At 45.5% G+C, this 24,413-nt stretch overlaps 1 protein-coding gene across 2 annotated transcripts in view; it reads right to left on the reverse strand.

Moving 5' to 3' along the window:
• Nucleotides 1-24,413, reverse strand: part of KDELR1 (KDEL endoplasmic reticulum protein retention receptor 1) — a 76,602-nt gene that overhangs the window by 36,200 nt on the left and 15,989 nt on the right. For both annotated transcript variants that reach the window (XM_063942776.1, XM_063942777.1), the window contains one exon: nt 2,173-2,273. In XM_063942776.1, the coding sequence (XP_063798846.1) occupies nt 2,173-2,273 (101 nt within the window). The remainder of the gene's footprint in view (nt 1-2,172; nt 2,274-24,413) is intronic.

Here is a 24,413-nt window from a genome sequence, read left to right on the forward strand (position 1 = left end):
AAGTACGTGGATTACAAAAACAGGACAAGACACACTGGATTTAGGTGAGTATAATTTTATTTTCACAGGTACCCCGGATTCTACTTGGAGACGTGTGGACAGAGTCGGCGTGTCAACATAGGTAAGTATGCGTGTCGGCATGTATGTAATAAAGTTTTACTTTCAAGGTGTGTGTGTGTCCTGTTTTTATTTGGGTATTTTTTTTTGCAGAAGAACTACAGGTACCAGCGGGCCCGTTTCCCCTCCGCATGCTGGTACTTGTGGTTCTCCAAGTACCAGCTTGCGGGGGAGGCTTGCTGGGACTTGTAGTTCTTCTGCAAAAAAACATATTCTTACATTTTTACACATGGCTATCAGCTCTTGGATGGGGGGGGGGGGGGGGGGGGGAGGACAGCCTCGGGCTTCACCCCTGTCCCTTGGGTGGCTGGAGGAGGGGACCCCTTGATTTAAGGGGTCCACACTCCGCCAGGGTACCCCGGCCAGGGGTGACTAGTTGGGTATTTAATGCCACGGCCGCAGGGACCGGTATAAAAGTGTCCCCCGGCTGTGGCATTATCTCCCCAGCTAGTAGAGCCCGGTGCTGGTTCAAAAAATACGGGGGACCCCTACGCTTTTTGTCCCCCGTATTTTTTGCACCAGGACCGAACGCAGAGCCCGGTGCTGGTTCTAAAAATACGAGGGATCCCCTGTCCATTTTCCCCCCGTAATTTTACAACCAGGACCGGCTCAAAGAGCCCGAGGCTGGTTATGCTTAGGAGGGGGGTCCCCACGCAATTTTTTTAAGGGTTTTTTAACGATTTTTGTGCCGTCCGAAAAGTCGAATCCAGGACGCACTTATCCGTCAATTGGTCCGTTTTTCGACAGCGGGACTGTCGAATCCATTTTTTATTGAATATGTAGAATTCCGGCACCCGCCGCCCGGAATTCGACGGTCGAATTGTGTCGAATTTAAAAACGGGCGAAAAAATGCCGCAATTCGCCCAGAATTGCATATACCCCATAGCATTTTCTCGCTTTCAAATTTTAAGATCAAAATGGCTAATCTAATGTCTTCTTTACATGGCTACCGCAAAACATCAAATCTGTCAAGGTTCAGTGTCGGACGGGGTCATGTAGGGACCACCTTAGGAATGTAGTGTAGGGGGACCATGTTAAGGGGTTTGGTTAGCCGCCACACACACTGGCTAACCATTATCTGAATTTTGGCGTACTTTCTATAGAAGCAAACTAAGCACTCGTTTATCAGTGGTTCTGCTTCACCAGGTAACTGATCAGAGTAACAATGTATAAGTTGAGTGCACAGTCTGGAACTTGACCCCTAGAGGAAAGAATGGGCCCTCAGGCAATGGGGCCCAGTGGGAATTTCCCCTGTGGGCCAGTCCGACCCTGTCAGGGTTTATTTAACCAAATGATTTGCTACCCTTTATCAACTACCTAACATCCTCCCAGCATTCCCATCTTATATTAATAGGGATTTAAATAAGTAAAAAATTTAGAGCAAGGCTAGCTGGACATATAACCAAGACTACCTCCAGTTTGTCACTGAAATAGCCCATAAGAATCTAACCAGACTTTTCCTTAAATGTACAATACAATATTTTTAGTGTGAGGAAAAACTCTCTCAGGCCTGATTTCAAAAAGGCCTGAAAAAGCAGGTGGACTTGCAAATCCCAGTATGATTATACGGCCAGTGCGGCATAAGGTGTGCAATGGATCTGGGTCAGCCATTTCGACTCCGCAGTGCCTTCCTCTAATGTTCTGCTTGCCCTTATTTTGGGCCCATTCTTTTACCAAATAACTCAGTAGACGTTAGATGTATCACTCAACTCTAATTTCCTCCTAGTTAGTACCATTGTTGGGATGTCCATTAAATGAATGTGTCACTAGGAGATCCCACTTGTGCAGCAGTAGAAACAGCATTTTTTTATTTATTCTGAAACACTCATTTAGCTCATTTAGGAGTTAATGTATCAAGCAGTGTTAAGAGTGAAGAAGTTGACCGGTGGAGAAGTTGCCCATAGCAACCAATTAACGTTGAGGTAGCATTTATCAAGTGCACTCTATAATCTAAAAGGCAAAAACTGATTGGTTGAAATGTGCAGCAACTCCACTTTTATCACTGCTTGATACATTAACCAGTTTCTGCACATTACCACAAATATAGTGAATTACCTTCATGGAGCTATTGTAGACGGAGATAAAGTTTGTGAACAGGTCTAGGTACCGAGAGGTGAATACAACTGCAAAGAGGATCTGACTCTTCCCAGAGATACCTAAAAGTGAGAATGAGTTGTAGTGATTTATACTGTAGCTTTACATATATTATATCTCATATAATAAAAATAAAACAGAAACATTAAAGAAAAAATAAAATAAAAATGATATATACACACACACATTATATATATATATATATATATATATATATATATATATACACACACACACACACACACACACACACACACACACACACACACACACACGTATTTAGATAGATAGATAGATAAATTCCTCCTTTCCACATCTCACACAGTAATTCTTCAACCTACAGTATCCAGATTTGACTTTATGTACAGAGTTGTCAGGATAAAAGCATTTATGTGCTTTGTTGATTTCAAATAGACACATGAAAAAAAGCTTTCATGTTCAAGAACTTTTCTTTAATATCTCAAATAAAATACAACAACCTGTTTGTCAAAATAAATTTCATTTAGGACTCTTTGAAAAAACCTTCTACTGACGTTGGTCCGATCCTCTTTATCAAAGCAGCTTTACTGTTAAATATCCCAGGAGCCTCCTATTCTGCAGCTTTCCTGCTGCCTATTGAATATGGCTTGCACATTTAATGGCTCCCTGTACATCTATCATTATTCTGTGCAAGTGTCTAACACCATGATACGCAATCCGTAACTGACGTTTATAACAAATCTCACTTCCACTGCGGTGTATCCAGGTCTGACAGTACACAAATGCTTTCTAGGGGCTGTATATGTAATGTCGCCCGAGTTCGGTGGCCGTGCAGGATGCTGGACGAACTCAGACGTTTTCTTATAGGGGCAATCACTGCACAGCCACCAAACTCGGGCAGTGATACAAACATCCGTAGTCGTGATGCAACAAACTTACAGACACAAAGGGGCATATGTATTAGGGTCCAAGCTTGCCTTGTACATGATTGCCGAATTAAAAAAAACGTCCAAGATCGGCCGGCATCCAGCACCTCCGGGAAACTCGGACCCTATTACATATGCCCCAAAATTGGAATCTAATGGATGCATCTATAGAGAACTACAGGATGGGCCCAATCCTATAGTGTTATAACTAAGGGGGAATTCAATTGTTTTTCGGGTACCTGTCAAAGCTATTCAATGCCACAGGCGTCCAATATTTCTGCTCGCAATCTCCTGAGGTGGCAAGCAGAAATGCATGAAAAGTCGTGCTTCTGTGTGCTCAAACTGCAGTCCATTGCACCTGCCCCCATCGGCAAAACAATTGTATAGCTATAGTATATCAGGCGCCCATTACTTATGGCACACTAAAAGTACTGAAACACTAAAACTAATTCCCCCATAAGAGTGACTACATTCCTGAATCTTACACTTTTGGTCCACGGTGACCTCATTCTGTAATAGCCACAATTCTCTGATTGTACACCAGAAATAAATCCCCAATCTATAGGTCAGAGGTGATATTTCTGTACATTGGTGGTATCTATGTTTGCGAATTCCCAGGCTACTGTCATCTGATTGTCCTTACAGATTCTTCATTAGGGTGTGCAAACACTAGGGAGGACGATCCAGATCCCGGGATTTAGGTCCAAAAATGGCAGGGATTCAATACCGGGATTAGAATCCTTGGGATTGAGGGATCAGCGTTGAGCTTCCTCATGACGCTCAGACGCTGCCGGCTTCCTCCTCCCGGCTCCCCCGCGCAGCGCGACATGCAGTCACAGGTCATGCTGCGCTGTCACCCCCGCCGGGAGCCTCCGAGAGGGAGAACACCCGCCCCGGATGTATGGTTAGTTATGTGTGCTGGGCGGGCCGAGGGGGGCGGCCACATAGGGAAAAGCCGAACCCGGGTATCCCGGAAATGACCATTTTTCAATCCCGATACCCGGGATTGAAAAAATGGCCCGGGATTGTCCTCTCTAGTAAAAACTGTCTCAGGTTGGAATATGCATATATGAGTTTGTCATTGAAGAGGTCTGCATACTGTATATACAATATGTGAAGAACGTTGTAATCACTATTTACATTTCATAGACAATAAGAAATGATTATGAATATTTGACATATATAGGCCCAGATTTATCAAGCGTTGGAGGGTGATAAATAGCACGGTGATCAAGTACCAGCCAATCAGCTCCTAACTGACATGGTACAGGCTGCGTTTGAAAAAAATGACAGTTGGGAGCTGATTGGTTATTACTTTATCATTGTGCTATTTATCACCCTCCAAGGCTTGATAAATCTGGGTATTAATATGATGCGTACACTTGTAGAGAGTGATTACACAAATGAACATTTTAATAAAACAGAATTGCAATGCGTACAAATGTAAAGAGTGAATACGCAACTCAACAGGCAGGTCGGCACAGCAGGGGACGTGGCATGGCATATGTCAGAGATGTGTGTGTGTGTGTGTGTGTGTGTGTGTGTGCGTGTGTGTGTGTGTGTGTGTGCGTGATAGTGCAGTTGCATCATTGTGACCCTGCCTCCCGCGATGCAATGCCACGATTACCAGCACTGCAAAGCAGGGGGTGTGGCTACGTTGACATGATTCAGCGATAATCACGTTATCGGCTGCTCGGACCCCACTTTACTCAGAAAATGGGTGGCGCTGGGCTTACGCAGTGCAGCACCGGGAGCCTCCTGCCCATTCCAAGAGCATAGGCAAGTATGCATTGAGTTTATTTTAGTCTGGACCATTACAGATGTTGGGGGACAAAACAGACCAGACAGCTTGGCAAAGCACCGGAAAGTAACATTCTACATATATGGATTATTATTTAACTCCAACTCATTTATTTTGTTTTTTTGGTGGTATTATTATCCTTTAAACCTGCAGCATTTTTTTCTGACAGAGAAAAATATTTCCTGTGTTACTGGACTTGTGTGAAAAAATGATGATACCTAAAAGAAGGGTGTAGTATGGTATGCCGGCGGTCGGGCTCCCGGCGACCAGCATACCGGCGCCGGGAGCCCGACCGCCGGCATACCGACACCGTGGCGAGCGCAAAGGAGCCCCTTGCGGGCTCGCTGCGCTCGCCACGCTACGGGCACGGTGGCACGCCACGCTATTTCTTTCTCCCTCCAGGGGGGTCGTGGACCCCCACGAGGGAGAATATGTGCCGGTATGCCGGGTGTCGGGATTCCGGCGCCGGTATACTGTGCGCCGGGATCCCGACATTCGGCAAACTGAAGACCACCCCTAAAAGAAAAACTTGAAAACTCTCCTACTTGCTATATGCTGTGAATTTTATTTTGAAATCCACACTTACAGTACTTGATGAAATGGAAATTAAGCATAAACAGACGCAGCGAATGCAGATATCAGGTTAGAGGAAGAATACAGTAGCTGAGAACATTAAAAAAAAAAAAAGATATGTGAAGAAAATACGGATCCAAAGAGCGAACCATAAAAGATGAAATATGGTACAGAAATAAATAATAAAAAACATAAAAAAATTAAATAAAAAAAAACGAGTAGAATCCAAAAGTTGTTTATGGATGTGTATCTGATGCCAGGAAAATAATCATTTTCCCCAGACTATCTTTGCTGTGCCTTATGAAAATTCAAAATGGGATCTGTGAATAAATCATGAGACAAGCTGCAATTCAGTGCAATGCCCTTACTGTATTTCTAGAGATGAGGAGATACGAACTGTACAAAATCCCGGCTCGGATCTTCTAGCAGTCAGGAATTTGGATTTTAAATCCAAATTTCGATTTTTGGATTGCAAAAACTACATGATTTTAGCTGTTTTTATCCATTTTCAAGAAATCCCAAACCCAAGATTCGGATTTTAAATCCAAAATCTGAACTAAAACACTTGAGGTTCCGGATGATGGATCTACACTGTCGAGACAGATAGTCAATAGGTCAACACCATATGGTCGAAAGGTACAAGAGGCTGACAGGTGAAAGGCCGACATGACGATAGTCGACACACAAATAGTCAATGCGTGTTTTTAGGGATTTTCACGTTTTCCCAACATTTGCTTGATTTACTATCCATGTGAAATACGACTGGTAACCCGTGGTGAGCGCAGCGAGCTACCTTGCCTGAAGCTTATTGAGTCTGCGTGGTTCTACGTTTCTACTGATGGTGGTTACAAATCATGAAATATACATTATGTGGCCAAAAAACACGATGACCATTTTTGTGTCTACCTTTTAACCCTGTCGACGTTAAGCACGGTTGACCTATTGCATGTCAACCATGTCGGGTCGACCTATTGACTGTCTACCTTCACACTGTAAAGCTAATATACCAAACCCAATACTTCAGGTGGTTTTGCAAAACCAAAACACGAGATCATTGTACATCTCTACTTATTTCCAATATCGCTGCCAGCACGGCCAGAAAAAAGGAGATTTATGGTAGACTTACCATTGTTAAATCTCTTTCTGCGAGGTACAGTGGATTCCACAGGTTATAACATCGGGGGTGTAGAGTTGGATCTTGATCCGAGGCACCAACAGGCTAAAGCTTTGACTGTTCCCAGGATGCACCACACCGCCTCCTCTATAGCCCCGCCTCCAGGTACTGGAGCTCAGTTTTGTTAACCAGTCCAATGCAGTAGCAGGTAAGAGATTTGGTAGATGTTAGTCACATAGACAGGAGAAGGGACTAGCGGCTAATGCCATACAAATCCAAAGAAACTAAGTGCGTCAGGGTGGGTGCCCTGTGGAATCCAGTGTACCTCACAGAAAGAGATTTAACAATGGTAAGTCTACCATAAATCTCCTTTTCTGCAGCGGGGTACACTGGTATTCCACAGGGAATAACATCAGGGATGTCCTAAAGCAGTTCCTCATGGGAGTGGACGCACTGTAGCGGGCACAAGAACCCAGCGTCCAAAGGAAGCATCCTGGGATGCGGAAGTATCAAAGGCATGGAACCTGATGAACCTGTTCACTGAGGACCACGTAGCCGCCTTGCACAATTGTTCTGTGGACGCGCCACGGTGGGCATCCCAAGAAGGTCCAACAGACTGAGTAGAATGGGCTTTGATAGCAGCAGGAGCTGGGAGCCCAGCCTGCGCATAGGCTTGTGCAATCACCATTCTAATACATCTGGCCAAAGTCTGCTTATCCGCAGGCCAGCCACGTTTGTGAAAACCAAAAAGTACAAAAAGGGAATCTGACCTCCTGATAGAGGCAGTCCTTTCCACATAGATACGGAGAGCCCGTACCACATCCAAAGATCTTTCTTTGGAGGACAAACCAGAAGAGATGAAGGCAGGAACCACAATCTCCTGGTTAAGGTGAAAAGATGATACCAACTTAGGTAAATAACCTGGGCGAGTTCGAAGAACTTCCCGGTCACGGTGAAAAATCAGAAAGGGTGGACGACAGGACAAAGTTCCTAAATCCGACACACTCCTAGCAGAGGCAATAGCCAATAGAAATACGACCTTGAGTGTAAGACATTTAAGGTCCACAGACTCAAGAGGTTCAAATGGAGACTCTTGAAGGGCATTCTGAACAACAGACAAATCCCACGGATCCACTGGAGGGACATAGGGAGGTTGCATCCGTAGAACACCCTGAGTGAAAGTGTGAACGTCAGGAAGAGACGCAAATTTTTCTCTAAACCTTGAGGGAGGCAAGACGAAGGCCCAAGTCTAGGCCTTGTTGTAGAAAGCCAAAAGCCTGGAAGTTCTGAAAGAATATGCATCATAATTCTTAGCAGCACACCAAGTGAAATAAGATTTCAAGACCCTGTAATAAATCTGAGCCTAAGCTGGTTTACGGGCTTTCAACATAGTTTGAATGACCGCCTCAGAGAATCCTTTTGCACTCAGGAGTGAAGATTCAAGAGCCACGCCGTTAAAGCCAGTCTGGCCAGGTCCGGGTAGATACAAGAGCCCTGAATGAGGAGGTCTGGGCATTGAGGAAGTAGAAAAGGACGCTCTATCGAGAGACCCTGCAGGTCTGAGAATCAATGCCGTCTGGACCACGCTGGAGTGACTAGAAGTAGTATTCCTCCTTGCTTGAACTTCCGTATTACCCTGGGCAGGAGTGACACTGGAGGGAACACGTATGGCAACTGAAAGCCCCATGGAATTGCCAGTGCATCCACGAACGCTGCTTGAGGATCCCTTGTCCTTGCTCTGAAGACCGGAACCTTGTGATTGTGTCAAGACGCCATCAGGTCTACATCTGGTAGGCCCCACTTGTGCACTAGGAGTTGAAAGACTTCTCTACTCTCCGGCATGCAGGTCCTGAAGTCCGCTTCCCAGTTGAGGACTCCACCCATTTGAAGATTTTTTGACACTTCCATAAATGCCATGCGGCGTTGAGTGCCGCCTTGATAATTTATGCAAGTCACTGTGGTGGCGTTGTCTGACTGTACTTGAAAAGGCCTGTTCTGTACCAGAGGCAGGGCCAGTGTCAATGCATTGAACACCGCCTGTAATTCCAAATTGTTTATCGGGAGGAGAGATTCCTCCATGGTCGACCGACTCTGGAGAAAGTGTTGATCCAACACCACGCCCCAACCTCGCAGACTGACATCCACTGTCAGGAGAACCAAGTTGGAGATACAGAAGGGACGGCCCCTGCTCAACTGTTGGTCCTGTAGCCACCAGCTCAGTGACAGACGAACCTCAGGAGTCAAGGAAATCATGTGAGACCTGATCCGATTAGGCAGGCCGTCCCACTTGGAAAGGATTAACCTCTGCAGAGGGCGGGAATTAAATTGAGTGTACTCTACCATGTCGAAAGCCGACACCATGAGGCCTAGTACTTGCATCGCCAAGTGTATCGACACTCTCAGGCGAGAGAGGAAGTATCCGATCCTGTCCTGAAGATTCAGTACCTTTTCCGGAGACAGAAACAGTCTTTGGCCATGTGTGTCCAGCAGCATTCCCTTGTGCACCATGTTCTGAGCAGGGACCAGCGAGGACTTATTCCAGTTGATGAGCCACCCTTGCTCTTGTAGGAATTGGACTGTCAGTTCCAGATGACTCAGGAGAACATCTTGGGAGTTCCAGGATCAGCAAGTCATCCAGATACAGCAGGATCCTGATTCCTTGACGATGAAGATTGGCTGTCATCACAGTCATTATCTTGGTGAAGATCAGAGGGGCCATGGCCAATCCAAACGGCAGGGCCTGGAATTGATAATGTAGGTTGCCAATAGCAAACCGCAGATATTGCTGATGCAACATGGCAATAGGAATATGCAGGTAAGCATCCTGTAAATCCAGGAATACCATACAGTCCTTGGGTTCCAATGCCAGTACAATAAAGCGCAGAGTTTCCATACGGAATTTGGACACTCTCACAAACTTGTTCAATGATTTGAGGTTGAGGATAGGCCGGAAAGATCCATTTGGTTTCGGGACTAGAAACAGGGTCGAATAGTAACCCCTGCCTCTCTGGGACAGGGGTACCGGCACTACCACTCCTCTTTCCAGGAGGGATTGTACAACCAGGTGTAGAGCTAGCACTTTCAATGGATCCGAAGGGATAACTGTTGAACAGAACTGGCGAGGGGGACGTCTCTTGAAAGAGATTGCGTACCCGTGAGAGACAAGTTCCCGCACCCAGGCGTCTGAAGTGGTCTTTAACCAGGCCTGGGCGAACTGCAGAAGTCGGCCTCCCACCCTGGGGTGCCCCAGGGAGAGGTCCGCCCCGTCATGCAGCAGGCTTGACAGGGAGTGAGGGAGAGTTGCAGCTCCAGGGTGGGAACATTTACTCTAAATGGCGCCATGAGGCTGGGGAAGGGGCTACAGGCCAGAGCCTTATCCCCTTGCTGGACTTCACCACCGGGTGCTGCAGGCCTTAATAAAATGGATTATAGCCTAATCCGACCTGTGACCTTGCCCTGGGGTTTTCTTTAAAATAGCTCTTCTTAGGGCTGCTGGAGCAGCCCTGCCTGTTAGCTGCCTGGAATACCAGTGTACCCCGCTGCAGAAATTCAGATAGCAGTACACTTGTTCTTAACTAACGCTGTCTAAAATGACATGTAGAATACTTAAGTGTCTGTAAAAGCACAGCGCTAATGAGACAGGCGGCTTTACAGAGGAGACAGTGCCCTGCAGTCCCGGAGACAAGCCCAGCTAGTAGTGAAGATGGCGCCAAAATCCCAGTCAGGGAGTGAGGGAGAGAGAAATGCAGCTCTAGGGTGGGAACACCAGCAGTAGATGATGCCCGGAGCTGGGAGAGGGGCTACAGGTCAGCGCCTTATCCCCTATGCTGGACTTCACCACCGGGTACTATGGAGCCTATAATAAATGGATTTTTGTAAATCTGACCTGTGCTCCCCTGCCCTGGTGGATCTAATGGAGTCCCTGTGCAGTACAGTGTGCACGCCAGCTGCGCGGTCCGTCTCCTGGGACCACGATCGGATCGCGATTCGGCGGGTCCCACCTGAGGGACCCTCTTGCCTCCTCCCTGATGTGCAGCCACGCAATCCAAGAGAGCATCAGCAGTGTGTGCCTGAAGTCCGGTGCGCCTCCGCTGCAAGTACCTGGGAACCAGGCCGCGGGAGTATGCAGCGCTGCTGGGGGAGGTGATGGAGCCACAGCACAGTATGTCAGAATGCGGTCCTTGAAGTCTTCTAAAAAAGCTCTTTTCAGGGCTGCCTAGCGTAGCCCCACCTGTTAGCTGCCTGCACTGCAGGCACCAACTTATAAACTAAGCTCCAGTGCCTGGAGTTGGGGCTATAAAGGAGGCGGTGCGGTGCATCCTTGGAACAGTCAAAGCTTTAGCCTGTTGGTGCCTCGGATGAAGATCCAACGCTACACCCCTGAAGTTATTCCCTGTCGAATACCAGTGTACCCCGCTGCAGAAATTAAGTTTTACAACACAAGTGATCGGGCCTGACTCTGAGTTGCAGTAATGCCGATGTCCATGGATCTGAGCGACATTTTGCTACAATGCATTAGCAAAAATCCCTAAAAACTCACACAGTGCATGTGCCCCAGAATGTGGATGCAGAGGCGCAGATGCAATTGAGACGCACAGTATAAGAAATGTAGTCGAATACGCAGACATCAGACACACATCGGTCGATGATGATAAGTAATAAGCAAAGTTGAACACAATTTGCCCAGAATGCAATCCATTGAACATGTGGATGGAAGCATAAGTAGTTTTGTGTTTCAGTACATATAAACACAAACTGAGCTCGGAGTCATTACCCCAGTGTGAAAAAGTCTTGTGGCGGATATCAGTGAACACAGGACTGGTGTGGACAACACTCGGAGGGGTTGGGTACTATATGTGAAATGTTCATAATGTCATCGTAGTCCATCTTGACATTCATGCAGAAAGTGATAACATGTTGACATGTCAGAGTGCCAACACATTGTCCCAAGTGGCCCAGGAGTGACGTACCTGCTCTCCACAGTCATGTGACTGTGACTTCCAGGTCAGACCTCCAATCCTCTGGCATTCAGGTGACTATTTCTCTCCTATCCCTAACCCCTCTTCCCCCTCTACCTAACCCGAACGCCAACATTCTGACAATATGGACATTTCAACTTTTCCACATTCTGAGAAATTTGACACGTTGCTTGCCGGCATGTTAGCAATGTTGACGTAACTGTTGACATTGGTGTTGACATTATGTATGCCTGCCTTTTTACTACAGCCCCATTTGGATGATTTCCTCCTTTTTTATAGGTTGGGGGAACATTAATCCTGTTAGACACTAATGCATTTAGTGGAAGTGCATAATAAGTACACAAAATGGTGCTGGGGACCAGTGGCGGCTCCAGATGTGGGGATACAGCACAGTCCAAAATTTAAATAGCGGAGCCACACAAACTGCAAGTGAGTTCCTGCCGGCGATGTTTGGCAGCATTTGGAGTGGCAGTAGGTGTGGATCCCCTATTTGAAGTTTGGACTGCGCTGCAGCCACACCTCTGGATACACAGTTGGGTGGCCAATCCTGGACCATTTTTTCAATCCTCGGTATCGTGTTTGAGAAATGGTCAATCCCGGGATTGGCTTTTTAAAATGTGTTCGGCTGTCCCCCACCGCCCCGCCCCGCCCACATAACTCACCTATCTAGCGGGGCAGGTGGGTGGAAATCTTCCTCCACACTCAGCGGCGGGTGACGGACGGTTTCCCATCAGGTGGCGCGGTGGCTGACGGACTGGTGACTGCGCAGCGTGACCTCAGAGTCACAGGTCACGCTGCGTAGGGGGAGCCGGCCAGGGTCGAGCGTCCTCAGGACGCTTAACTCTGCCCAGCATTAAAGGGCTGACTGATCCCTCAATCCTAAGGATTGGAGCTTCCAATCCCAGGACTGAATCCCGGACGATTTTTGGCCTAAATCCCGGGATCCCGCCGAACCCGGGATTGGCCACCCTAATATGCAGTTGAGGAGAGAGCAGGAAGTATTATCTGTATTTTTTTTCTAGAATATATACTGTATGTGACAAACCCACCATTTTATTAAAGTTGTTTTCCATTGTAAAAATCTATTTTTACTAAATAACTTCCATTGGGCCTCCTACAGTTTGCTGTGTATTTGTATTTCCCTCTGCTGATCACCTGCTCCGGTCTCTCTGTGACAGGAAAGATCTGATACAGCAGCTATGGGGCTTTCAACAGGAGACACTGGAGTCAATACAGAACTGAAGGCAACTCAGCCACGGCAGGCAATCACGAGACCGCCTGCCGTGGGATCCCAGCGGTCACAATACAGATGCCAGAATCCCGACAGGGCACTTGCATTTCCCATACATGCACATTCTCGTTCCGGAGCATGTGCAGTCCAATCAGTAGCGGATCTTGCCGTGCTACTGCTGTGCCCCCCGCTGTGTCCCCCTGTGAAGGGAACTAGAAGCTACGCGTCGTTTCCCTTCATGGAGAGGACCTTTGCTGTGCGGTGCGCGATGACCTCCTCGCGCACCGCTCAGCATTTCAGCTGCGCTACTCTACTGTACAGGGGGTGTAACTGACCACGCCCTTATTTCCTGCCCGGGGCGCAAAAAGGGCTCGAACCAGGCCTGAGTCCAATAGCAGGCAAGATCGGTCTGTAAAACCGACATGCATTCGGCTCTGTACCCACCACTTGGTCTGATCACACCCACTAAGGAGAGGGACAAGCAGTGCAGAACGTGCATGGCAGAGGACCTGGCTATTTACAAGTGTCAGGATCATGTTTAATACAATGAATGGTGGAAAGGGGCCCCTTACAAAAACTACTATTACTGGTAAATAAGGTTATATATTAAAATTGAAAACAAGGGCCTTTAAGGGCTGGTGCCTTCACAAGTTAATGAACATAAACAGAGCCGGCCCTAACCAATATGATGCCCTAGGCAAGATTTTGGCTGGTGCCCCCTAGCACCACTGCTGGTTCCGCCTCTGACCTTGCACCTCTTCCCCAGCACCATCACCCCTCACCCATAGCAGTCCTTATTTTGGTGTTTGTACCTCCTATATTTTAAATAGGAACAGTTTACACATTTGGCGCACAGCCCAAAAAGGGGTGTGTTTTTGCTGGCAAGGGGCATGGCCACACAATAGTAACCCCAATTCCAATTACGCCACACAGTACTGCAACTTCATTCGCATTTGATCATGCGATAGTGTTCATAATTCATATTACATCCCACAGTAGTATCACTTTACCTTATAAACGTTACTACTCACAGTAGAGCCCCTTATTCACATTACATCATACCCTATTGCTCTTTATTCACATTAGACGACACAGTAGTGCCCTTTCTATACGCAATGCCACATAGTAGAGCACCTTATACACATAATGCCACACATTAGTAATGTATTTATACACATAAATGCACACAGTAATGCCCCTTACACATGAGATACATTATTAGTGTCCTTATAAACATAATGCGCCTTACACATTATGACAACCTTTATTAATGCCCTTTTACACATAATGACACACATAGTGCCCCCTACACATTTGCTGCACATTATTAGTGCCTCTATACACATAATGACACACATACAGTAGTACCCTGTTACACATATGCCGCACATTATTAATGCCCTTATACACATAATGACACGCATAGTGTCCCTTACACATATGTTGCACATTATTAATGCATTTTTACATGACACATAATGCTCTTTACACATATTCCGAACACTACTGAACAACCAAACCACTCACATGCACACATCACTCACACTGCCACTAACATTGTGACCTCTGCCTCATAGATATTGCCTCAATGCTAACATCTGGCACCTTTTTTTAATGAAAATGCATCTTATTTGCATTGCTATGTGGCTAGGATGCACAAGCAGCTTCTACTGATTAAAATGATATGCAGCATGCCTATATACTGTGTGCGACTGTGGCTGTATCTGCATATGAAATGCTACACACAGAATATAGGCATGCCGTATATCATTTTAATCAGCAGAAGCTGCTGATGCACCTAGGCACATTAAATGCCCTAGGCAATTGCCTAGTTTGCCTATGCCTAAGGCCGGCTCTGAACATAAAAAGTGGACTAACATTAGGTCAGATCAGAGATAATGGTTTAGTTTCCACCATGATGTTTTATAATTTGGATACATCTAAAATCTGGGAATGCAGCACAACTGATTTCTCATGTATTACTGTGTGGTACCAGTATGATGGACTGTATTGGTAAAAGCAAAACAAATACAAAAAAAGTGTGCAGAAAACATTATAAAAAGCTTAATTAAAATGCATGCATGTTAGATTATATGCATCCTGCCCGCTTTCCAGGGATAAATGGAAATAAAAAAATATGGCAAAAGCATACACTAAGGACTCGATTCAAGTATACGCGGATTGAATAGCTCCGGGAATTAACTCCCGGTGCTATTCAATTCAGTGAGATGTCATGCCAGAGAAGGCCAGTTCTCACGAACTAAACAGGTTTTTTTGTGCCGCGAACCGGCATTCTCCGTTTAAAGCGCCCGGAGCGATGCTGTTTCCGTTGTGCTATGGGCAAAAATCAGCATCGCGCCACCACTTTTGTTGGATTGATGCACGCACCCTGGAGGGGTGAGAGAAGAAATCCTCTCGTTGGGTGTGACAGCACGTTGAATTGAATAGCACCGGGAGCTAATTCCCGGCTCTATTCAACCCGCACTGAATTGAATCGAGCCCAAAGAATAATAGAACCTTCAAGGCTATCTGTTACATATCATTCTACGGGTGTGGTATATTTTGTCACCATTTTGAATGTCAACAGTTAAAATGTAGACAATGGGTTTTTCAATGTAAAGCAAACTCTAAAATCAGGGGCGTATTAAGAGAGGAGGGGACCCATGTGCAGCCTCCATCTGGCCCACTCCTCTCTTGCTGGCAGTGAAGTATTTTCTGAGCACTAGGGTCACTAGGAGACCGTACAGCTGTGCCAGAAACTAGTGCGCATGAGCAGGACTCTGGGAGAATGGTACAGCGGCCATTTTCCCAATGATTTTGGTACTGTGCAGATTATGTGGTGTGGGCCCCCCTGAACCCACCGCACACCTTGTACCCATTTTACATACAGCACTGCCTAAAATGATGCGTTTTATATATGTAAACAACAGTGAGACTGTATTATGAAAAATCCCTCAGAGGGATGTTACTTGTGCACACTATGGGGGTCATTCCGAGTTGATCGCTCGCTAGCTAATTTTAGCAGCCGTGCAAATGCATAGTCGCCACCCACGGGGGAGTGTATTTTCGCTTTACAAGTGTGCGAACGCCTGTGCAGCCGAGCGGTACAAAAACATTTTGTGCAAAACAAGACCAGCCCTGTAGTTACTTATACTGTGCGATGATTGCAGTGACGAAGGTCCCGGAATTGACGTCAGATACCCGCCCTGCAAACGCCTGGACACGCCTACGTTTTCCCAAAGACTCCCAGAAAACGGTCAGTTGACACCCATAAATGCCCTCTTCCTGTCAATCTCCTTGCGATCGGCTGTGTGAATGGAATCTTCGCTAGATCCAGTGCACAGCAGCGATGCTCTTTGTGCCCATACGACGCGTGTGACATGCATACACATGCGCAGTTTTGCCATTTTTTTACCTGATCGCTGCACTGCGAAAATCAGCAGCAAGCGATCAACTCGGAATGACCCCCTATAGCGGCTCTCCCCCTCTACTCCCGGTACCAGTGATCCAGGGACTGTTATGCAGGAGCTGTTGAGGCTGCTGCTGCTATGCAGAAGAAGGCGCAAAAATGCAGCTGATCCCGCTCTCATGTAGCTCTGCCCCCCGCCATGGCGCCGGAGCTTCTGTTTTATATTTATACTGGCCATGTCTCCCTATGTTTGTAGCCTCACATAAATGCTTGGTACAATATATTTTAGCCAGCCTCACGCAGGGGCTACAGCGGGTCCACCCCAGGAGGGACCCGTACGCCTCACCCGCACTGTGAGCCCCTCTAGTGAGGTCCCCGGCGACTACTCACCACCGATGATCACCTTCAGGCAGCGTTATGGGTGTGCGGCATGCTGCGGCTGCGACAGCCAAGGCGTCATGCCCCACTGAACAAACAGCCCCTTAGGATGGTGGTCCTGCAGCGGGTAAGCGGCTCTGCACCTCAGGAGGCCGGTGACGCCCCCCCTCTAACTCCTACGGTGCAGGTATGCTGTTGCCCAAACAGCATACCGAAAGAAATAAAAGTTTAAAAGAAATTGCAGAAAAACTCTGGAGCCTGCATAGTGTGTATCCTCTCCTGAGGGCACTTTTTTCTAAACTGACCTGTAGGAGGAGGCATAGAGGGGAGGAGCCAGCACACCCAGTTGCATAGAGGGGAGGAGCCAGCACACCCAGTTGAAGAAATTTAAAGTGCACTGGTTCCTGTGGACCTGTCTATACCCCATCATATTAATCTGTCCCCATTATCCCTTATGGATGCTAGAGAAATAAAACAAATATAGTTTATGAACAAATTCTCTTTTATCGCAGGTATGCCAGATATCAAAACTGCAGACTGTATCAGTACCTTTATACTGCTCTTATATTCATGAACTTTGTAAATCAGGAAGATGCAATCAGCTACCACTACTCAAAACCTTTCATCTGTGAATAATGTTAAATTACAGCTTTCCAAGATTGTCCATAAATGACAGCAGAAGAAATACTTCCAGGATAACTTATATCAGGGTCATACAGTAGCAGCAGAACGAACTCTGTACAGCCAGTTTGCTGTATAAGCTGATGTAGGCTATTATTCTAGATATTATACTAGTTTCCTACTTATTTTTTGTTTTTCCACATACAGATGTGTCCTCATGCAGTCGCACCAAACAGCCAGCCGATTCCTGTGGAGACTCTGCTAGCATCTGGCGTCTTTTTTGACGAAAATGCGTTTAGTCACAACAAGATGGACTGGGTCTCTGAATCTGTATACGAAGTGCTACAATGTAGCAGCCACAGCTTTTTTCCAATACAAGTTCCGGTGTGCTCCACATACAAACTCAGTCACACACAATATGCAAGTGTCGCATAGCAAATTAATCAGCACAGTCTCCTGGTGCGTCCTACAGTAGTTGTATTGCGCTGCAACTAAGATACATTTTTGCCAAAGAAAAGGTACCCAGCGCTAGCAGATTTGTACTGGACCTGGCAGCTCACTCACGCCAGACTTCTTGCGCTGCATGGCATACTGAGGCTAGATGTATGAGGACACATCTGTACGAAAGCAAATACACCAACGGTTACTACATATACAAATGTGTATCAGCACTGAGGTTACTTTTAAGAGCATAGTTTATTCATCAACCCTTTAATACAGTGATTTTCAATCTTCTTTTACTCGCGGCACACTGAACAATATTTTAAAATTTCCAAGGCACACCATCAGTTCCCCACAGAAAAAAACAAAACGCACACATTGGCCCTCACAGTAAAAAAAAATCCACACATACATTGGCCTACACAGAAAAAACAATCACATTGCTCCCTACATAAATCAATCACATTTCTCCCCACATAAATCCTATTGCTCCCCACATTTATTCACAATGTTCCAACCATAAATCCATATAAATCCTTATTCTCTCCACATAAATCCTATTGAAATCCTATTGTTCACCACAGGAGAAATAAAATAACAAATATTAGCCCCTACCGGTCAGCTGTTCTCCCAGTTCCTCAGTGGTGGGGGTTGTTCATAGTGGAGTGCTGCGAATACTGAGCAGTGGGCGGTCAGGCAGGTGTGGATGTGGGTGGGCAAGGAAAGCTGTGTATGCAGGCGGGAACTGGAAGATGTGTATGCAGGTGGGTGGGCTCGCTGGGTGGTGAGACGCGGCGGCCGTGACCTATGATATCACACCGCCGCGTCTTCAAGGCATAGCTCACGGCTGGAGCTGCTCTGGCTCCACGGCACACCTTGCAACTGGTCACGGCACACTAGTTGAAAAAGCCTGCTTTAATATATAACACTTAGTGATCAGATATTACAGATACATGCAAAGGCTATGGAGCGCTGAGAATTACGCACTAAAACTCAAATAGCGCTGAAGTGACCATCAGCCTGTACCTAGCCCTTAATTTTGTTTTACTGAGCATACCCTAACCAGGGTTCTTATAAAGTGGCACTCTACTGCAGTCTCACACTAATCATGATAATAACATATAACATATATGATATAACATATAATATAATTGACATATAATGCATATCATACAATTGAAATGAATGGCAGATGTTGTGTTGAAAGTTAATTGAAAGTTTGCAATATCTGACGTGTATAGGATTATAGTTTAGTAGCATTTCTCATTAAACAGATCCTAATGTGTGAGACTGTTTTGTGTCATTTAACTTTTATATGGGGTGTGATACAATATCCCAGCTTTTGGGATGCCGGCAGTCACATGACCAACTCTGGAATCCCAAACCTGAGAATCCCGACACTTTTGGGTGGTAAGTAGGCTAAACACCTCCCCTTCCCCCACTACCCTAACCCTCCTCTGGTGGTGACTAGGACTAAATCTAGGATGGGTGACAATTAGGGCTAAATTACGGGGGATGGTGGCTACGACTAACCACCCCCTTAGTGCCTAACCCTAACCTCCTCTAATGCGTAACCCGCCCCCCAGCCCCTAACCCTTATAGGCACAGAGATACTTACTTCCGAGATGTCTGCTGTGGGTGTCCAGGCAGCAGTGTCAGGATTCTGGTATCACGGCTGCCGGGATACCAAACGCATCCCTTTATACAGGTTCCAATGTATAGACAACGTCTAGGTCGACAGTCATTAGGTCAACACTGGAAAAGGTCGTCAGGTTCAAACGGTCAACATGGCAATGGATGGTACACATATCGTCGACAACTTTTTAAGGTAGTTTTGCAATCTTTACACCTTTTTCATACTTTCCCATCCATGTGGATTACCTTGCCCACAGCATGACAAGCAAAGCGAGCTATGCAAGGGGACACAGTATACTAATAGGGTTCCCTGTGCTTTGATGGTGCAAACGACACTAAATATTTTTACATTGTGTCAACCTTTTTTGTGTCGACCAATTCCCGTGTAGACCTTTTGTACCTGTCAAACTTTTGCCAGTGTCAACCTTATACATGTCGACCTTTTGTCAGTGTCGACCATATGGGATGGACCTAATGACTGTTGACCTAGACATTATAGATCTTCTATACCACACAACTTTTATACAACAAGCATGACTTCTAAATGCCGGACAGAAGAGAAAGCACACAACGGAGCACAGACTCGTCTCTCTTCTTCAACCTCAACCTCTAATATTTACTGCACAGAGAAAATAGTGAATCTGAAAAAAAAATGTCTATGGGCCCGATTCAGAGATGTATGTAAACCCGATGGTCTGCACACATCTCCAATGGCGGGTCAACTGCTCATGTGCAGAACAGGTCCTAAGCCACAGTCTGATTGGCAGGCTGATGGCATTTGGGTGCAAGGGGTGCATAAAGCTAGCCAGCATTCCTTAAATTTGGGAGATGGGGGGGGGGGGGGGGGTGTCACCTACATTTTCCATGAGCTCCGAGGCCAAAGTTGTCATTTACTCTATCCAGCTGAATAGTTCCAGTGGTCACTTTAAGTAATAGTGCATACACACAGGGCGTTTTTGCCCAGCGTGTATGCACAGCGATGATCGCTGACTTCGCTGGGCTGAAAAGCGCTCAGTGCATACACATTGAGCGCTTTTCCCCCCGGCCCAGCTATGTCAGCGGGATTGAGTGGCTTTCCATAGCAGGACGCTATGGAAAGCCGCTCACCCCGCCGTTCATCTACTGGTAATACCAGTAGATGAACGGTGGCTGCCAGCGATGAAGCGGGAGCGCGCATCAGAGCTCACCGCTCATCGCCGGGGCATACACACTGGGCGGCTTTGAGCTGAAAGCAGCTCAAAACACCAAAAGTGAGCTGCTTTCACATCATAAACTCCCAGTGTGTATGGGCCTTAAGCTTTAGCTTACTCAGATGAGTGATGGTAATCCAATGCTGCATTCGGATTGCAGATGCTGGCAAGAGGCATCTTTTTCCTACAGATGCCTATTGCTGCATTAACATTTTTGCACATTGCTGCTGCGCTCAAAGATGCAACAGCGATGTGTTCTGCTGCCACGTCTGAATCAGGGCCTATGCTCCTAATCTGCCCCTAACCTAAAGGGATCCGGTCTCTAAATTGACAGTAACTAGGTCGACAATGTCTAGGTCGACCACTATTGGTCGACAGTAACTAGGTCGACTGGGTGTCTAGGTCGACAGGGTCTTTAGGTCGACAGGGTCTTTAGGTCGACAGGTCAAAAGGTCGGCGTGAGGTTTTCACATTTTTTTCCTTTTTTGAACCTTTTCATACTTAACGTTCCACGTGGACTACGATTGGAACGGTAATCCTTGCCCGAAGCATGGCAAGCGAAGCGAGCCATGCGAGGGGACACGGTGCACTAATTGGGATTCCCGATCACTCTACGAAGAAAACGACACAAACCCCCCATAAAAAATGCATGTCGACCTTTTGACCTGTCGACCTAGAGCATGTCGACCTAAAGACCCTGTCGACCTAGACACCCTGTCGACCAATAGTGGTCGACCTAGTTACTGTCGACCTTCTATACCACACCCAACCTAAATCCTCTGTTAATACTGCCTTGTTTAATAGATGATGCAATGTGCTTACAGAAAACGCTTAACCGTCTTCATTAGGTGTGTCTGAATAGAAACTGATGTGGGCAACAGCTTTTCCAAATAACCTTCTTAGATGGTTGCACTACATATTTTTAATAGTATTTGTTATGTAAACATATAATAGTTACATACATGTATCATACTTGCCTACCTGACCCTCTCCATGAGGGAGAAAATAAGAATTTACTTACCGATAATTCTATTTCTCGTAGTCCGTAGTGGATGCTGGGGACTCCGTCAGGACCATGGGGTTTAGCGGCTCCGCAGGAGACAGGGCACAATAATAAAAGCTTTAGGATCAGGTGGTGTGCACTGGCTCCTCCCCCTATGACCCTCCTCCAAGCCTCAGTTAGGATACTGTGCCCGGACGAGCGTGCATAATAAGGAAGGATATTGAATCCCGGGTAAGACTCATACCAGCCACACCAATCACACCGTACAACCTGTGATCTGAACCCAGTTAACAGTATGATAACAACGAAGGAGCCTCTGAAAAGATGGCTCACAACAAGAATAACCCGATTTTTGTAACAATAACTATGTACAAGTATTGCAGACAATCCGCACTTGGGATGGGCGCCCAGCATCCACTACGGACTACGAGAAATAGAATTATCGGTAAGTAAATTCTTATTTTCTCTAACATCCTAAGTGGATGCTGGGGACTCCGTCAGGACCATGGGGATTATACCAAAGCTCCCAAACGGGCGGGAGAGTGCGGATGACTCTGCAGCACCGAATGAGAGAACTCCAAGGTCCTCCTCAGTCAGGGTGTGCCCCTGACCAAGTAGCAGCTCGGCTAAGTTGTAAAGCCGAGACCCCTCGGGCAGCCGCCCAAGATGAGCCCACTTCCTTGTGGAATGGGCTTTTACTGATTTTGGCTGTGGCAAGCCTGCCACAGAATGTGCAAGCTGAATTGTACTACAAATCCAGCGAGCAATCGTCTGCTTAGAAGCAGGAACACCCATCTTGTTGGGTGCATACAGGCTAAACAGCGAGTCAGATTTTCTGACTCCAGTCGTCCTGGAAACATATATTTTCAGGGCCCTGACAACGTCAAGTAACTTGGAGTCCTCCAAGTCCCTAGTAGCCGCAGGTACCACAATAGGTTGGTTCATGTGAAAAACAGAAAACACCTTAAGGAGAAATTGAGGACGAGTCCTCAATTCTGCCCTGTCAGAATAAAAAAATTAAGTAAGGGCTTTTATATGATAAAGCCGCCCATTCTGACACACGCCTGGCTGAAGCCAGGGCTAATAGAATCTTCACCTTCCATGTGAAATATTTTAATTCCACAGTGGTGAGTGGATCCAACCAATGTGACTTTAGGAAACTCAAAACAACATTGAGATCCCAAGGTGCCACTGGGGGCACAAAAGGAGGCTGTATATGCAGTATCCCTTTTACAAACGTCTGAACTTCAGGCACTGAAGCCAGTTCTTTCTGGAAGAAATTCGACAGGGTCGAAATTTGAACCTTAATGGACCCTAATTTTGATAGTTCTCATCACAAGCCTTGGATCAGGAACATCCCTTATGGCCAGCTACGACGCATTAGGCGCAATTGTAGTGAATATCATCAGTATACAGTTCAAGCTGACGAATTATCTCAATCTCTGTGTAAAAAGGGTTATCCTCTAGAGCTGATTCAAGAAGCCCGCACACGTGTGAATCACATTGATAGAGAAGAGCTTCTACACTATAAACAGGATACCTCCAAATTTAAACAGGATCAACCCCACTTTGTTTCACAATATAATAACTCTTCTCTAAAAATTAGGAACATTATCTCTAGTAACTTTTCAATTTTGTTAACCGACCCAATCCTAAAGACAGAAATTGGTGAAAAACCATCAATCATCTTTAAACGTTCTGCTAGTTTGCAACAACAACTTGCCCCTAGCTTTTTCGTAGATAAAAGAGTTGCAGGACAACCAAACACTGTTCCCAATTCTTCACTCTGGTTAACTAAAGTTAAAGGGTGCTTTAAATGTTGTTCTAACCACTGCATAACCTGTGACTACATACAGAACAAAACTAAAACTTTTTTTTCAACAGATAATATACCGTTTAATATTAATTCTTATATTAATTGTAACAGCATTTATGTTATATATATACTAAAATGCAGCTGTCAACTTATGTATGTGGGACGCACAACCCGCAAATTAAAAATTAGGTTCCTGGAGCATAGACGGAATATTCTCAGGGGGCATCTCTTCCATAGTGTCTCCAGACATTTTGCCGAATTTCATCAAAGAAATCCGCAAGACATCCATCTTATAGGGATAGAAGCGATTTCTTCCACTCCAAGAGGAGGTGATAGATACAGGAAACTTTGCCAACGTGAAAACTTCTGGATCCATAAACTAAGAACTCTTTTTCCAAATGGTCTCAATGAAACCATTGAATTTGATCCTTAGTCATAGATTAAACCTCAGTAATTTGGGGGGACCATTGTTCCCTATCCCACCGTTTCCCTCTTCTCTCTTTTCCCTAGGCTATATTATTATTATTATTTTTACTTTTTATGTAATACATCAATTAGAAATATAGAAATTCATCAACAATATTGATAATTAATTATAGGGGAATTTGGACTAACTATCTAACTTCACCCTATTTTAATTTTCTGACTTTATATATTTGTTTTATTTGTATATGAATTATTGGTAAGGATTAATATATATAAATATAAACCACTAATGCAAAGATCCATTACTTGGATAATTAGGATATTAGTCCGAATCTAATTCGTTTTTATTGTAGTCATCAGTTGCCTCATGATAACTTCTATATAGGTTACAGACCCCATACTGTGTAACACCAGTAATTTATCTCGCGATATGCTGATCTGTTACCCAGTATCTGCAGCCGATTTTAGTCTGCAAATTTATTTTATTTATTTTTATGTTATATAATATATGTCTTGTCTTATTTATTATTTAGTTTGTTTATATAATAAATGATTGTTTGTTAATGGATTCAAATAAATTTTCTGGGTATGCACCTTGAATAATTATAAAATCCATGGTTTGGAGAGCTGACTCTTATCTTCTAATCATCATTTGTCTATCTTATATGAACTGCACCTGG

Source organism: Pseudophryne corroboree, chromosome 10, assembly GCF_028390025.1.
Source record: "Pseudophryne corroboree isolate aPseCor3 chromosome 10, aPseCor3.hap2, whole genome shotgun sequence".
NCBI lineage: Eukaryota > Metazoa > Chordata > Amphibia > Anura > Myobatrachidae > Pseudophryne > Pseudophryne corroboree.